General features: G+C 36.5%; 1 protein-coding gene across 16 annotated transcripts in view; it reads right to left on the bottom strand.

The window, feature by feature from the left end:
- Positions 1-18404, bottom strand: part of ERBIN (erbb2 interacting protein) — a 117196-nt gene that overhangs the window by 40980 nt on the left and 57812 nt on the right. For all 16 annotated transcript variants that reach the window (XM_072922097.1, XM_072922102.1, XM_030257596.4 and 13 more), the window contains 2 exons: positions 5474-5552; positions 4687-4776 (listed from right to left, as the gene is read on the bottom strand). In XM_072922097.1, coding sequence (XP_072778198.1) covers positions 4687-4776; positions 5474-5552 — 169 coding nt within the window. The remainder of the gene's footprint in view (positions 1-4686; positions 4777-5473; positions 5553-18404) is intronic.

The raw sequence follows: 18404 nt of genomic DNA, 5'->3' as shown, positions 1-18404 counted from the left end.
TATGCTAAACTATAAATATGCATATCCACACTTCGCTGACTTTAGCCAGAATTGTGTGATGCTTGTAATAAGGTAATTCTGTCAACTTAAAGATTGCCTTTGGTGACAGAAATGTTTATAGCTTTGTCACCTTGTTCCTATTTTCTCTAAGAGATTGAAGATATAAATATTGAATTTCTTATGCATAGAACTTTACAGAAGTTACTAGGAAAAAATTCTTGACCTTCCCTGGCTGGGAGATACATGCTGTGTCTAAACATGTAATTTTCCTCCAGTAATTAATGAGAAATACTGGACTGAAGCAGTTGTCACCTATTCCATTATGACTTGAAGAGCTAATTCAAGATTAAAATAATAATGCACATCAAATACTAGGTTTAGCTGGTTTTTTCAATTGCTGGTGCTGAGCATCCAGCATCCATCCAAGCTGAGCATCTGAACTGCAAAGGGACCTGAAGTAGTGGCATTTAATTTGGAAAAGAAATCAAGAACTAATTCACCTATACTAAAGGAAAAATGGAATTCACAGTGGCAGAATGTGTATTATCTGGGCCATTCTGTGACAAAGATCTGTCCTTCTTGTACAGAATATTTCATTTCTGAACTTGAAAAACCCATCACCACGGAAGTATCTGCACATCACCAATGCACAAAGCTGTAACAGGTATTATTCAACTGGAAGTATACATTCCGTAATAGCTTAAAGAATTATTTTTTCAGTATTGTTCTTTAATGATAACCATCTTAGCCTGCATTTTAAATGCAACACAACTTTTCGGTAAAACAGAATCTCTACATGAACAATTTTCCAGGAGAAATCAATATCCTTCTTAAATCTGGCTTCATAAACTGTGCTACCTGGAAAAAAAGGAAAATAAACATACAGCAGGTACACTTGAAACATGCTGTGCAACAAGCAGTCATTCCTTGGAAATCTAAACATTGAGAGATGCTCCTTACTTTACACCTCCTCAGCAGTTTTCCTAAAGCAGAATATCTTTATTTTGTTAATAAAATGCAAAGGCATGCGAAATAAAAGGTATGCATGTTGCAGGCTGCATTTACCAAAGTTTGTGCAGAACACATATGTATATATGTAATTAAATACATACATATATATGTACTTAAATTTGATTATCACTGTACATTTATGTAAAAAATATCCTGAAGTAGATACTACTAAACCATCTACTATTACAGATACTACTGGCATATTGTTGAGAAAATAGATATAAAGCAAATTAATTACAATATCCAGTAAAGAGGCTCTGGAAGCAATATCCCATTATAGACAACATTGACAGAATTTTAGAATTACACTGAAGATAAATCCTTGTTTATCTTCAACACCCATTAACAAATAATGTTTCCCTTTTAAAACCCTGTCTCAAAATGAGAAAGAAGTGTGTTTCAAGTTTAACATTTTCTGTTTATGTATTTGTGTATCTAAACATAAATATACATTATGTATTCAGATACAACATATATGGTCTTCTTAGGCAAGGATAATACTTCTCAGATATTTGTGCACTGGCATCAAGACTAAAGCCATGATCTGCGCCAATATCAACACATTCAAATTTTAATTTGGGAATGGAGCAAAAAAACCCACTTTGTTACCTGAGAATTCCAAAGGAACTCTCATCATATCAGAAGTCTGATGACTTTCAGTAAACCTAACAGGCTGGACAAGAACAACATCATTAAAAGAAAACCCATATACAATATTCACAAAAAATGGGGAAAAAAGATGGCATAATTTTGACCTTGCAATTATCAAAACCTTTAGCACAAATTCTGAAGATGAAAATAAAGCATGGAGATAAATCCAATAAAACACTGCATGTTCTAAAAGTGCCTTCTATTATGAAAAATTTATTTACAAAGCATCAAGGGTGAGTGTCAGGTTAGTAGTGATAGAAGTGCTCAAAGACCCTTTCTATGACTATCCCGTTCAAGATTTTTTAATAGCAATCTTTCAAGATCAGAAAAATGTTTAACTTGGCTTATGTCATAGACAATACAGTGATTTAGTAAGACACCTTAGGGCAAAAAAAAAAAAAAAAAAAAATCTGTACAGCCTTAGGTACTAAAAAAAAAACTTAGAAAAAAGGACAAGATACCATAGCACCAAGCCAAGTACTTAGGATTTCCGTGTAGGCATCAACCATTTCTAACTGAACTGTCCAACACATCAGTTAATCATGTAAGAAATTACACTAGGCAGTTGCAAAAAGGATAATTGGAACACTGAAGCACAACCACAGACATTTCCAAGAGAAACAAGAAGATAATCATGACACTGTACAAGCCATGAAGAGATCTCATTCAAATTCTAAATATAGCTATAGATGTCATCATCCTCTGTCAAAAAGAAGATGAATTAAAACTGAAACCTGTTCCAAGATATATTAATATACTCAGACACAAAGGAAAACCTACCACACCAGAAGAAAACAAAATTTTATTTAGTCTAATAATTGAGGGATGTGAGAACAATACAAATACAGCAGGTGAGAGAATGAGGGATAACACTCATAAGAAATGGCAGCAATTAAACTGCAGAAACAATGAACACTCAGAGAGAAAGAGATGTAAGAAACCCAGTTTCTAACCTGACACACAGAGCATAAAAACCTTGTTAGCCACAATATGTATTGGCTTAGCTTTTAGGGGATACTATTATTAACAATAGTTGCCAGTAAGAGCAGGCAAAAGAACTGTTACTTCACATACTCCTAAACAATGAAAAGTAACAGCTATATGGCTGTATACAAAAAAAAAATAATGCACCAAACTGGAAGAAACTGTAGGCTTGTCATTTATGAGATTAAATATTTCAAAAGTTTCTAGGAGAGTTTTTTATTTGTATACAAAAGAAGTATTTCTATATTCTGAAGTACAAGTTAAAAGACTTTGAACTATAAAGTATTTATACCTGGATGTAAGATTGTGGGATAGCAGAGCAGTCTCATCATTTACAGAACATAATTACTCAATGTCAAAGGGGTCTGAACCTCACTTTGAAATGGTATTATAATGTTTCATTGTTTTCCAATTTATTTGATCTAAACATCATCTTCTTATAGAACACTATGTTTTCTATGCAACACTGTTTTAGCAGGTAAACTTCCATACAGGAATACTTCAAATTCATTCTCCTAGGTATACAACAGGATGCTGCAAATCACGAGATTTTAACAAGCAAAGCAGAATTCTTCATAACTATTGAGAGAAACACAATGGAGAACTGGCTTTCAAGTTGTCTTCAGTAACTGATTTATTCTTATGATATTAGTAATTAATGACTTCACCATTTCACTAACCATTAAGCATTATGGAAACTGACAGTGACAAAGAAAAAAATTATGAGAATTTTTAATGTGTACTATGTGTAAGATTAACTACTTAAAGGATCAGCTGTGTCATCCTTAAGTCTTCAAGTTTATCTGTAGTGCCTGTTTTAATTATGAAAATCTTGCAACTTGGTAAGACTATTAAAAAACAGAACAGAAAAAAGCATAGACAATCATTAGAATTCCAATAAGAGTATGCATATTCCAGATATTCCTCAACCTTAATGAGGGCTTCTGAAACGCAAACTTTGTGCAGCAGTTAAAGAAAAGCATGACAATAATGCATCTGCATCATAAGCATCTGTTTTGATAGCTGAATGTGTAGCAGATCTGGTGCTCTTAGTCATTCATTAACTGGTAACAGAGAGGAGCAAACCAACAGCTCTGATCATATATGACTAATAAATTAAGGGTCACTAGTGGCGAGCACCTGTGCTTATGTTCCACTGTCCATCTCCTGATCTGTCCAACTGCTGCAGCACTATCTGGGGGCTGTGCTAATCTCTTGCAGACTGTGTTGCACACAGCACAATGTGAAAAACACAGTGAAAAAATGGGCCTAAGGCCCATTTTTTCACTCAGCAACACGATTGCTTAACTAATTGCTGTATTTTCTGAAAGAGATGCTTGCTGGACATGGGATGGGTTGGGAAAGTGACAATCTAGGAAAAAAGAGCATAAAATAAGAATAGAGAGGGGAAAACTACAGAAATGGCTAAAAGCAGTGTGATAAGGACAGCAGAACCTATGCTCATCTAGGAGTTTTCCTTTTATGACTATTACCCTTTCATTTTTGCTTGCAAGATTTAATCTATTTTACAGAGGTAGCAGATTAGTATTTATCTTGTACTAAAACTATTACGCGTTAACAGTTTTGCATAGTCAGTATGCATCATAAATACGTCAGGTTTTTCAGAAATATTCCTGACAATAATTGACTTGAGAGTTACAGTTGTGCATAAAGTAATTTGTGCATCCAGGACAGGCAGGACAAGTGGAATTACAATTGTCATTATTTGCTTCACTTGAATTACTACATGACAAGCAATACAAATTTCAAAAATACTTCCTTACTTACCAGACTAGTGTTGGAAAATAAACAAGAATGTAAATATGTTTTACGCCCTTCATAAGCATTCCGTCTGTCCTTCAGAAGTCAAAATTAAAAGCTGCTGATACAGATCCAGGGCTTTTTTTCCCTGTAACTATTGCAAATTCATAATGTACAGTTTTTCCCTTTCTTCAGCATCCACTTTTCTTCAGAACCAGAAGAAACTGCTCTGCAGAAACTTAAAACTAAGGTAGATATAAAGTTTTCTGTTCAACTTACCTGCCAAAATTGGCTGGCAAAAACTCAAGAAAAGCATCATTCAGGTACAGCTGTGTTAGGTTTAACAGTTGAGAAAATCCATCTGGCAGTCTATATAGAAGTAAAATAACATAGTACCTTAGTTTCATTTATATTCAGGGCATTAAGTCATATTTTCTTAAGCAACTGAAGTCCTACATATTGATGACATTAAGGGGGTGAATTTCTTTAAAGTCACACTACATAGTTGTTCTCTATAAGATGAGTTTCAAAATTATTTTAAGTATTGTGAACAATGTCTACAGGCAATAAAAGCTACAAATAGATGTAGTCTTGCCACTAAGTTGTGATCTCCTGATATGAAATGAGAAGGCATTAATTAGAAACAACAGGATAAATTAAAAAATACACAACCCCTTTTTTTCCCCGGAAGAGATATGTTGTATCTCTGGCAGTGGAGATTTCTGGCAAAGTAATTTTGTCACCATACCAGAAATGCATATTAATCCAGAATTAATTTTTGTTATTAAGAAAACTCTCTGCACACTTCTGTACAGCCACAGAGAAGTGATGGATTTTAAGCAGACATTATACATGGTATAATGAAGGATGGTCTACATAGCCTATTAACTTTGGCAAAGTACTTTAATGAGATAGCTATACTAGATCACAGTGCAACAAGGTTAATGAAGATATTTCCCAGGGAACTCTACTGTCGCCTCCAAGGGCTGGCACATGTCTTGGGGCAAATTCTAGACTCAGTAGTATTTGCACAAAATATAAAACATCAAAAAATTTACAAACTTACTTTGAAATTGGATTTACACTTGCCTCGACAACTGTCAAGACTTTACAGTTTTTTATATTTTCTGGAAACTCCTGTATGCCTGCAAGATGCAGAAAGGGGTAGAAAAACAGCCTTTAATCATTAGGTTCCACCACATCCATAAAAATTATGCACATGAAACCACAAGACATAAAAACTTTGATTAATTTAGCAACTAGTGAACTGTTTCTATGATGTCTCATTTTACACACAGTTTTCATTAAAGAAATACTCCCATGTAATATCATTTCCTTACTATACTATTCCTAAAGCTTTTCATGTTTCAGGTTAACACGAAGCTCACTAGCTAAAAACACACAGTACACTAAATTCCCATTGCTTATTGTCAAATACTGAAGTACTTGTGCTTTAGAATGTACTTAAGGTAAGAACCTCTGTCCCAATATAATTTATTTTTAAAAAGGCAATCACTTGGTAGCATGAAGTTTCCAATGGGATCTGTTTATCAAATCCATGGCTTGTATAACATCCGAGTGAAATGGTAAGGCTTCAAATCTTTGCGTAGTTTTACAGCTTCACAGTTCTGAACAGATATCCATCCCAAAATGTGATGTATGCTTGTGTTAGCTTCTAGATCATTTGAGAGGAGGACAAAAAATGCTCCAGGCACACTTACATTTGAAAATTAACACAATAAGCAACTTTATTTTTTCCAAGATTATCTGTGAAAAGGCCAGAGTGGAGCTACATTCCAGATACCTGCCAAATTTCTATGTGTCAGAAGCTTAGCAGACTTTGAATATGACACATATCCACCACATCAGAAGGAAATCAGTATTGAATCATTCTACCATGCAAAACTGTTACCTCCATCTTGATTATATATACCATGAAAAAAAAATTTAAATGAACCCACTGCTATTACAACTGCAGTTGCTTTTGCAACATGTTCTTATACCCTGGTACAGGTGTCTTTATTTTAAATGTATTTGTCCTAAATACAATAACCATTCATACTGGTATCTTTCTACTTGGATTAAGAATACAATTTTTTTTTGTAGCAAAAAACACCATATGCTAATAAAGAAAGCTAGTTTAAAATTACTTTTTTTTTCCCAGATACCAAACCTTAGCTCTTTGGTTTTGAGGTAACACATGTAATTGTGTTTGTAAGAGCTTTATCAGGTATGTGGAAAGTGCAACTGAACCCAGGGAACAAGACCGCAAGTTCCACAAGAAGGAACTATACTCTGTGAACGCTTATTTGTAGATTAGCGAGAGCACTATATTTCATGCTGCTTGAAACAACATTAACATTCCAGCTATAGTGAGAAAGACAAGGGCACCATCACTTCACATTCAGGCTGGCAGGTGGAATTTCATTTATCTGTTTTGAGAACATGTGGTGAAGCATCAGCTGCTAAAACATATTTTTGCTTACATAAGAAATTGCAGAATATTTGATATTTAGCCTAAAGCTTGAGTCTGTATTTGTGCAGTAACAAGACTGACCTGGTATATATGGACTTAAGAGATAGCAGCAGACAATTTAAGCAATTGGTGATAATGAGTGGCAAAGCCACTGTGCTGACTTTTTCTTAAATTCTATTAAAATTGTGACACCATTTCTTTCAAACTAGACTTTTAGGTCTTTCTTGACAGCAACTTGATTATCAATATTACCATCAAAACTATTATTTTTGATTCATTGTACTCTGTTACTCAAAGTTAAAAGGCAAGAAAAAAACCATGACATTCAGTCAATCCAGGAGTTTAAATACACCTAAGCATGATGGACATTTTTGGGAAATAACTTGCTAAACTCAGAAGCAGAAGGGACTAGGAGGAATGGAACCATCAGTGGTAAAATAGGCCAACATTTCTGACACTTCCTGAGTAATGTGCATGTTTATGCATACTCACAGGTGAAAATAAAAATACAGCTTTTTATATATATATATACATGCACATATATACATATATGTGAGTACATGTTCATGTGTGTGAGTTCAACCATGTGAAGTTTACTGAATTTGTGAGTGGAGTCAAAGCAGCAGATGGCAATGGGATACTAATTTAATTCGTTTCCATTACTCAGTACAAAATCAAAACTAAAAAGGTAATATTTCTAATGTTATAGTTTCATTTCTGTAAAGCAGTAATGTTATTTTTGAGTCCAAGAAAGATTAGGAAACTACCACAGACGGAGTAGAAGCATACCTTATCTATTGCTGTCATATACCCTTAGTATATGGGCATATTTTCTCTTTCTTACAAAGAGAAACACACTTCCAAGAAACTCAAATATACATTATCTTAATTCCAGTTGTAGCAATAAAATTCATTCAGCAAAAAAGAATATCCATACATGGAAAGCATCTAAGATAACACAATACCCTGAGCCTGTAGAAATGAAGTTACAGATGATTTGTATGAAGTGACCTTCTGGTGTCTGAAAAATAAATCAAGACCTCTTTATTGCCGAGGATACAAATTTACCTTCTTGATAGTTTAGTGTTTACACTAATCAGGAAAGCTAAGCTTTTTCTCAGAGAAAAGGAAAATGCTTAAAATAAGCATTTACACTAATCAGAAAAGCTAGCACTTCCTTGGATGCCAAACTGTGTCTCAGACTCACTCTGTATCTTTAGTTTTTCTGTTTGAATCATGCTGAGAGATTCTCTAAGCTTAGCTTTTCTGAGAGACGGTCTCACTACTGGCCTTGGCTTGGTCCTTGGATGAAAGATTGCTCTTGTCTAACACATTACACCTTGTGTTTGTAATATTAATATTAGTTTCCACTGTCTGTGTCATAAATTCATGGAAGGACAGAAAGCTCATATTTGTGATAACTACCTAAAAACCGAAACACATAGCACATCTGTGAGAGGGGAGAATGTCAATTTAAGTTTACTCTCAAAACAATAGCCAAATAAAATATTAGCTATCTAAACGCAGACATGGTAAATCAGCATGCTTTTATACATAATCAGAGGACACTACAGTAGTCCCCTGTTTGACTATGCCTTGGGCAAGAGACAGCAACAGTTTTAACAAAAATAGAAATTCAACTGATATGAGAAACCTAACAATGAAGGGGCCTGGGAACTTAACTTTGCTTCTTCAAGCCAGAATCATTATGGTACATACCATCTTAACCAACCTCACTCAGTACTTCAGTACAGATAAATAGCCATCATTCAAAAGAGCACCATATTGAAAACGACAGCATGAAATATATCAAATATTTGTAATACACAGTCAGCAATTACAGGGAAAAAAATCAGGAGACTGCTACTCTCTACCACGTGATAGGAAGTTGCATTTACTGACTGGCTACATAACAATGTTCTGACCACTCCCAATTCCTCAACGATACTCCTTCTGCATGCTAGAAACACACAATTATTGTTGAATTAGTATTGTTTAATTTCTCCCACCAAGAAAAATTCAAAAAGCAAGTAGGAAGAACAATAAATAAGAAGTCAGAGAGACATGAGAAAAAGCTATGAGGGAAGGAAAATGGAGTTGTAAAGAGCACTCTGTAAGAGGCGTTGTTGCTTGTTTTTCTGCTTTTCATCTATCCTCAATATTCTGAATCTTCTTCCCCATCAAGGAAGCTCAGAAAATCAAGGCATTCTGTGACCACATATATCTTCACTCATTTTTAACATTGTGCCAATTAATCCAGGATAGCCAACTCAAACTTTCCACAAACCTCTCATTAGGTGAATACTGCAAATTGAGAACTATATTCCTTCTAAATCCTATTTTTCTTTTGGGGTTTTTACTGCTTTCTCTGTACACTGATACGCAAGGATCATAGAAGACAGTGCAATAGTTCACCTGGTCTGTTGCAGCCTTATTCCACTTCCATTGAAAACCATTATATGGACAGGTTCTTCAACATATTATTCATGTCATACTTTACATGGTAACAATCACTATGCACAACACATTTCAGCGCTCAATCTGTTTATAGATCATGCTCACTGTTTTCCAAAAAAATACAAACCATTGTGCCTCTGGACATGAACATCTGCAGAGCACAGCAAGAGAAAACACAATTTGCTGATCATCTTTAACCACCAGATCCAACTGAATTGGGAGCAAAGTCCTTTTTGTAGTGTAGCTTACCACAGAAGTTAGATTTATATAATAGCTTTTAGCATTTACTTGTCTGTTCTTTCCTCCCTGTTTTCCCAGATTTCAAGCACTTTTAAACTCGCTGGCCAGTTTCTATCAAAAACAACATCAAACCCCCACAACAATAACAACCCCCACCGGCCAAAAAACAAAACAAAAAAAGCAACCAACAAGGAAAAAAAACAAACAAAAAACCCACCCACCCCCAAAAAAAACAACACAACTCCCCCCCACAGAACCCCAAAACAAAACACAAAAACAAAACCCCAAAACAACAAACAAAAAGACCAAACAGAAGTTTAAACAAACAAACCAATCAAACCAAACAAACAAAAAAATCTCTGAGCGAACATTTAAGAACATTTGGCAGTAAGATAAGGAAGAGGAATTAAAAATTCTTGTCTGGATTAAGCCAAAAGCAGAAAACATTCATCATTAAGAACTCTACTTGGCAAAACCTCACCATCTAACCTTGTGGTATTCAATTACAATCCAAGACCAGCTGTGGCACATGCCCAAAGGACATACCAAAAAGGTCATACAGGGATTTTGGGTCAACAAATGCAAATCTGGAGGCAATCAACCTCAGTTCTTGATCACATAACATGACTGAAACACAGAATTTCACCTGATTTCTAACTCCTTGGAGAGCAATGATTTTTTTTTTTTTTTTTTTTTTTTTTTTTTTTGCATAGCCTGTCAAAGCAAGTGTGCTCAAATGTCCTTCTGCCTGGATTAAGGACTGCAAGTATAACTGGGGTCCCCCTCACCATCTGGAGCTACCCTCATCTCCTCCCCTACACAGGCTCAATGCTCTGTTATCAACTAGGGTCAGTGTAACTTGCCTAGCAGGAGAAAAAACTGAGACAATTTTTTCTCTCCATCAGATACAATTTTTTTAACTCAAATACTGGCAATTCCATAACTATAGAAAATTGCTATATCTGCAAGTCAGATCCACTGTTAGCAGAATCCTTTACTGCAATAGATCTCAGTGCTGACAGCCCTGTACACTCCTGCTTCAGCCCCAGTGCAGATGGGGGTTTGCTCTGCAGCTCATACTGTGGTCATACCTTAATTCAGAAACAAATGCTAAAGCTAGCATATCCAGACAGCAGTTGTAGAAACCACTACTGTTATACAGAATTGGCAGTATCTACAGATTTGTAACACTATTCATAGAGTTACACCTCTTCTTACACAGAAAAACTTTAAATAAGCTTAAATAGTACCAAGAAAAACATTTTGGTTCAATACCTAAAATGCACAGAGCAAGAAAATCACTAACAGGTGTGAGACCTCTAGAAGCCATACAGGTGATGTTCCCAAAGGAGTCTGCAACTAGACCTCTCAGTTTGTAGAAAATGTGAGGGGAAAATCTCTCCAAAAAGCTCACACTAAAAAGCTCTCTTGGAGCAAAATACATTAAACTACAGCCTGCTGTGCACTTAGTCCACTCTACACCCTTGCACGTATAGAGAACACACAGGCAAACATATAGGTTCAGCTTGCATTAATACAAATTACCTACTTTCTTACCTAACCTAGTCTGTTTATCCTGGGTCCAACTTCTGGGCAAGCAGCTCCACCACAAAAAGAGAAGCTGTTGTTTGTTCTTCCCCTCAGGCCTCTTCTACAACTGTCTTTCAAGCCCATATGGATTTACCAAGTCAAATATTTTTAAGAATATGTGCCACAAATCTCCCAAAGAATATGAAAGATCAGTTTGCAAAACCTGAAATTTTAAACTGAAAACCTGAAGTATCAGTCAGAGCCTATATTCTTATATAATTATGTATTTACATATTTATGTATTCTACTTAATGCTGTACACCTTCTGAACAAAAATGAGCACTTTTCATTATTCGAAGTAAGCAGTGTATTAGAACCCAAACAATTCAATCCACAATACTGACCCACCAACCTTTACTTTTTGAGCATTCATTCCGCTTTCCATATTCTTTCCTCATTGAAGCTGGTTTCAGACCCACCAGCATTTCATGTTTACAGGAGATGCAAGGCTTAGCTGTAGGACAGCAGTAACACCTTTCCCATTACAGTTTTGAAGTTTGTGGGCTTACGGTTTTTATTGCTTTCATACACATGTCCTAGCACAGCTAAGACAGTACAACAAACATGGAAGTGTCTTCCAAGCATTCCTCCTCAAACCATTTGTAAGACCTTCAATTTTTAAAGTAAGTTATGTTAAACTAGGCATGTTCTAGTCATGTCTCTTACATAATGTAAATGAGAAGAAATATGAGTAGCAAGACAGGTTTCTCAATACCTGTTCTGTGGAAAAAAAGGATAGCCAGTAATTCTTAAGTAATTCAGTCAGGCTTCTTAAAGACATGCCTGACACATTAATTTACATAAACTAAAACATGCCAGGGCAGGGTAAAACTGCAAAATGTGGAACACTAGCAGAGTTTTTGACAATATTTGCGGCCATAATGCTGTTTTGGATAATTTCCAAAGTTACATGGTTTCAATCATGTCTAATTCATGGATGGAATGATGTCAAGTGCCCAGGGAAGCACAAAACGTAACCACTGGAAGCTGCTTTGCTTTTCCCTGCCCTGTCCCCTACTACCCTGGACTGCAAAATCAGTGCTGTGCATCCAGTCACTTTTTGCTATTATGTGACAACTGTCACTCAAAGCACACCCTGTTATAAAAATAAAGATAAAAGTTTCTCCTTGGGGCAATTGGCAAAGTGCATAGTGACAGTGGTGACACTACCTGCAGCTACAGTAAGTTCTGGGTGGACTAAGCACTGGGTTTCAGCTGGGCAAGAGGTTCCTGGAGTCAGTGAAAACTGAGTAACAGCTGAGAGAGCTATCAGGACTGCCAGGAGACAGACAAGTCCCAGCAGTTCTTGCAAGCGAGAGAGAGAAATTCTACAGATGAGAAAGGAATAGCCAGGGGCAAGCAATCATGGGAGACGTAAATGGGTCCAGTGAGTGCAGATGACTGGGAGTGTGAGCAACAGGACATGTGGCTTTAGAAGTGGTGTAGGAGTCTGCATGGCAGTTCATGAGGATGGGCCACTTCATCCTATGGAGTCGTCAACATGTAGCAAACTTTTTTGGCAACAAAACTGGTCACAATCTACCTACCCATTGCAACTGCTGTTCTGAGCATGGAACGCAAACAGAGAGGCCACAGCTTCCTAAGATAGACACCTACACCTGAACAGACCTCCTGAAGTCTCAGAGACTCAGCTGCAGTGAACACGAGAATCTGGGAGCCCTGCTAGAACCCAAGGGCAGAGTTGAGTGCCATGGGTGCAAGTGTGCCCAGATAGACAAGCTTCATTGCATAAAGCACTCACTGGGCAGGGTATCATCTGGGAATCTGAGCAGGCCATTGAGCTCTCACACAGACAGGGTGATGACCCTCCAATAAATCCTTGGGAGTTGAAGTTAACATCCAACCCAAGCAAGTAGGATCAGTTAATTCACATGGCAAGAGAGAACTACTTTTGTCTCAGCTCAGAGCAGGAGAAAGAATGCTCCCTGTGCTACCAATCCCCTAAAAATAGATATGATGTTCTGCAGTTAGAAGGAGAAGAATCTAGGATAGGTAGTTAAGATCCTGAAGAAGAGAATTCTACTAAATTTGTATAGTTATCTTCATACTATTTGTATAGTTATCTTTACCTAATTACAGAATTCTAATACCTGAAGGGCCATACAAGAAAGGTAGAGAGGGACCTTTTACAAGAGCAAGTAGTGACAGGACATGGGGTGGACAGGACTACATTTAGATTTGATGCTAAGAAGAAAGTCTTTACTGTGAGGGTAGAGAAAACTGGCTGCCCAGAGAAGCTGTGGATGCTTCCTCCCCTGAAAGTATTTAAGGCTGGGTTGGATGGAACTCTGAGCAACCTGGTGAAAAATGTCCCTGTTTCTGTCAAGGGAGATGAAACGAGATGAAATCTGAAGTCCCTTCCAACACACATTATTCTTTCTATGGTCCTATTCTATGCTTGTCTTTACATGTAAATCCATATCTACAAACTCTATAATTACTTTTACAGTAACTTTTCTTGTGTTATAAATATTTCTTTTGAGTCCAAGAAGACATTTTTAATAAACTTATTTCAGAATTTCAGATACATACACTCAAATTTCACATTCAAAACCCTTATCTGCGTTGAAATTTCATTCCATTCACATCCTCTCTTACACACAAATAATTTTACTGTGAATAGACAGATTCTTTTCAGTACCTTCAATATGACAATGTATTTAAGGAAAAAGAACTGCAAACACTTGAAAAAAGACTTTCAATAGAAAGGCTGCCTACATTTAGTGCACATCTAAACACTGATACACTATCACAGAATTACAGACTCAGAACTCTGCAGGAAATCAATTATCTTTTGTTTCACTATCACAGATGATTTTAAAACCCTGGTTGTGTCCACCTCTCTGTCAGTATAAGCAGAGAAACAGCAAGTTTACAGCAAGTTAATTTGTATTCAGGATCTTTCTGTCTTACTTCTTCCTGCAGAAAATGAAACTTGAATCTGCCTCCCTCTATAACTATGAACAATTCTCAATCCCTTGGAAAAGCCATATTCCTAAACGTACCAGATGGGCAACACAAAACTGGATAGTTTCTTGAATTCTCATTCTCCAATTCCACAACTTCTGGCATATTGCAGACAGTTTGCCAAATCAACAGATGATTTTAGAACATTGAAGAAAACATATTTGATATAAATTTGCATCTGTTAACAAAATTCCTTAAAATTACTGGAATACCTTTATAGGCAGATATGCCTGAAGGCAGGGGAGTGAGGGTTTTCTTAGTTTTAGGTTGTCTGTTTTTCCATGAAGATTCCTTGTAATACAGATTAACAACTGACAGGAGTAAATTTGCTGTAACATCACTGTGAAAGAAATATCTAAGACATGACTGAAGGTAAGTTATTTCCAAAGCCCCAGGCTACTCTTGATCTTGCTAGTAATTTGCTCATCTTGCTGTTTAAGCCTCCAAAGGCCTGAATAATATGGAACTTAAAAATTCACTATTTTTCTTTCACCACCTGCATGTAGGGAAAGGTAGATCATGTCACTGTTTCCCACTAGACTAACCCACAGACACAAGCAATTTCAAGTGCATTTCCCAAACTTCCAGGAAAGCCTGATTTTCCTGGCAGTCACCTCATCCTATGTTTCAGCCTTCCAATCAAGAAATCTGTAAAGCTAAGTCTTCTGTACATTTAGATACGCCATCAGACACTGCACCTAAATGCTTTCCCCTTCTTCAAAGAAGAGTCAAAGATATTTCCTTGACAGTCTTCCACATTGCCCTAGATGCATGATAAGGTTGGCATGCCAGAGTCACAAGGAAATTATTGTTTCCTAAAGTTTAACCCCAAAAGACACTGATTTAGGGTGAAGAGTGGTGTTGCAGGGTTTTTTGGAAGGTGTCTGTACAGCTGTCAATACATAAATAAACTGGCCATACAGGATTAAAAATGCTTTCATTTCCTTTAGCCTCATAAATAAAATATTAATTGTTTTTTTTTTACACTGGTCCCACATTCTGTATGCTGCGACTTCTTTTTAAGATGTAATCCATTAGGTTACAGGGGTGGGGGAAAAGGCATCTCTCAATGCTTTGTATAGTGCATGATGTAATTTCTGGTATAGGAATGCAGTTTATTTATTTTTGAACCATTTGTTCAAGTATGATTTCATCTTTGTGACTAGGCTAGCACAAGGCTTCAGCAAGAAATTTCAAAGCTGAGGTGTATCTGGAAAGAAGCATCAAAATACTTCTGATATTAAGGGTTCACAGTAGCCTTGGGAATCAGGTTAAAATGGCATAAAAAGGCACTGGATTTCCTCACCAAAAACCTACAGAATTTATTAACTACTACGAATAATAAAAACAGAGTTAAGACTAACTCTAGTCTATGCTTGCTGCACATATAGCAGCAATTTGGTATTTCTAGGCTACACCCGCACCACAACCACTTCAGCAGCCAAGGATAATACATTCCAGACCACACTATTGTACAAAGACTTCTCTGTGCTCCTCAGCTCACAATCATTAAAGGCTTGCGCTCTAATTCAGCACATTTCAAAACATACATCACTTCAAACAGCAGATAAACTGACAGAAGAGAAGTAGTCAAATGAAGATTTGTAAATTAAAAAACAACCCTGTCTGGCTCAAGAAGACCCAATAAGAGAAGGTGCTGCGTGCTGGGCGCAGACATGGAAACATGCATGTCTCCTGGCTTCCAGTATTTTACTGGACTTTCCTTAGGTTTCTATTTTGGTCACTGTTGGAGGATGCTAGATGAGATGAATCCTTGTTCTGATAAAATGTTATTAATTCTTAAGTATCAGCATTTGCACATGTCCTGTGTCTCTAGTAGTTTTATATATTGTGTGCATGAAACCAAACACATTTAAGCCAGAAATCGAAAGAGCAAGATTTTTCCCATGCATAGCAGCCTGAATTGCTGCTACTAAAGTCCAGGGTAAAGAAGCAGAAAAGGCCTTTGCATAGTATCCACAGATGTTTAATTCAGCCGCGCGGGGAGGTGTTCAGGTCTCTGTCACGCACACACTCCCCAGGGGCCCGGGGTCACCCTGGTCTCGGGGCAGTACAAAGATGAGGGGCAATCAGGGAATAGGGAGGGAGTGGGGACACAGGAACAAACATAGGAACAGAGGAAGGAGCCAATGGGGTTTTAACAGCTTTGAGGGAAGCTTCTTGTGTCTCCTTATCACACCCATGCAAATGGAGCACCACTACTTTCTTGGACTAAAACCTTTTATGTAACAAATCTGCTATCTTGAAAAATTTCTGTAATTTTGATCTTTCATCTAAACATCAAATATTAAGCACACACATATATATGCATATAATTCTACTTGGACAACTGGATGGTCTCCCATATGACTGGTCTCACTCGGTAAGCCAGACTGCAATTCATTAGGTAACCTGGAAACATTTCAAATTTGAAGCTTGGCTTTTCATTTTCCCATCAGCTCTTTAAAAAATTAAATACTTTTGTTAATACATCTGATTATGCCTATGTCAGAAACAGATCTAATATTTTATGTGAAAGTCCTATTGTATTTCATGTATACTGGTATTTGAAAACTGAAGTCTAACTATTCTTCTAAAAATACAACCTTTAAAAATATATGCATATTTGATGTCAAGGCATCTGCACTTCATGATGTAGCCCAATCCATCTCATAAGAAAAGACTTAATGGTATATCAATACTTCAGGAAAATTAGAGGAACTATCACCATTCACTTGCCACAACCACAGGAATCTGAAAACCACAAAATTATTTTAGAATTTGGCATCTCTCATCATCCTGCACTTTTTGGGCCTCATCTCCACTAATGATGTTTTTTTTTTCATAAACTTAAAAAAAAAAAAAATTTTAAAAAATTTCTTTCCACAGAAGTCTACATTCTATTCTTTTGAGATTTAACAAAAAAAGGAAGAATTGCAGATTTTGATACATTTTGCTATTCTTAGAAAAGTAGTAAAATACCTTCTATTTGGCTCTATTATAGACATCCATCAGAACAATGAGAGAGTGAGCAGTAAATTCTTACAAAGAGAAAAACAGACACAGGGGAGGACAGTAGGCTTGCAGTTCTCAAGAGAAATATTTTCAATGGTTGAAACAGTGGAGAGCTGAAGAGAAAGGGAAAGGTACTTATGCCAGCAAACGAAGTCTCAAATAATACTGGATTTATTACAGAATAAAGACCACTATTTCTTACTTCACCCAGCAGGAACAAACAGGGACTCTAATTTGGTTCTTTTAATTTTACAGAGGTTTTAGAACTACTGGAAGACAAGATGACCTCAGTAAACAAGGTTCTGACCTCAGAACTATTTTTTATGTGCAACACTACTCAGAGAAGCTATCCAAATTGTGATAAATCTCACACCAGGCACATGATAATAGTTTAAATAAGCTTGTACTCCCTGCCATTTCTCCGAAGGGTGTTAAAAAAAACCCAACCTCTAGAAAACAGACATAGATAGTTTACTGGGATAGTGTATCATATGCCTCAGAGGAACAAGTGCTCTTTCAGCACTGACCTCTGTAGGCTTAGTTCAGGGCTATGACATTTTAAGCAGACAAGTAGGTCCCTGGCTTCGGCTGCCTATTTATGCACATGAGCTATGGAATTCGCCAACAGCAGCACACAAATTCCCTTTTGCTGGTTTTAAGTCTTCCACATTGAGAACCTGTGTTGCAAACAGTTAATACTTTCAACAGTTTAGTCCAGGACAAAAAGATTCTTTCTCTCTTGTGTGTTACTGTGACAGTTTTAATGCCAGCATTCTTAAAGAAAGACTATCAATCCACTTGTACCAGGAACAGATCAGCAACAACCAGATCAATTTATCACACTAAATGCTGTGTTCAATAAGTAGAGATAATAGAGTAAGAGTTTAAGTACAGATTGGGCTAAAACAAACAACGAAGGAAAATACCAACACCACAACAACTGGAATGCTTTTGTAGTAAAGCAGAACTTACTTCTCTTTATGGAGTCATAATTACTTAGCAACCCAAATAAAACAATAAATTAAATGACAAAATCTTTGGAATATTTATGTAACTCTTATTTTCAAGTATTATTTCAATGAGGTATCCTCTTACTTAACTTTAAATTAGTAAGAATTATTCTCCTCAATTAGCATGACTTTTCTCTCATGTAAGTCACACAACAAAGTTAGATGAGTTATTTCAATTTCCTCACAGTTGCTCACATCTGCCAGCTTCCCAAAGCAGCACC

The sequence above is a fragment of the Taeniopygia guttata genome, chromosome Z (genome assembly GCF_048771995.1).
Source record: "Taeniopygia guttata chromosome Z, bTaeGut7.mat, whole genome shotgun sequence".
In the NCBI taxonomy this organism is placed as follows: domain Eukaryota; kingdom Metazoa; phylum Chordata; class Aves; order Passeriformes; family Estrildidae; genus Taeniopygia; species Taeniopygia guttata.
Note: the sequence above shows the minus strand (reverse complement) of the source record. Positions and strands in the feature narration are given on the sequence as shown.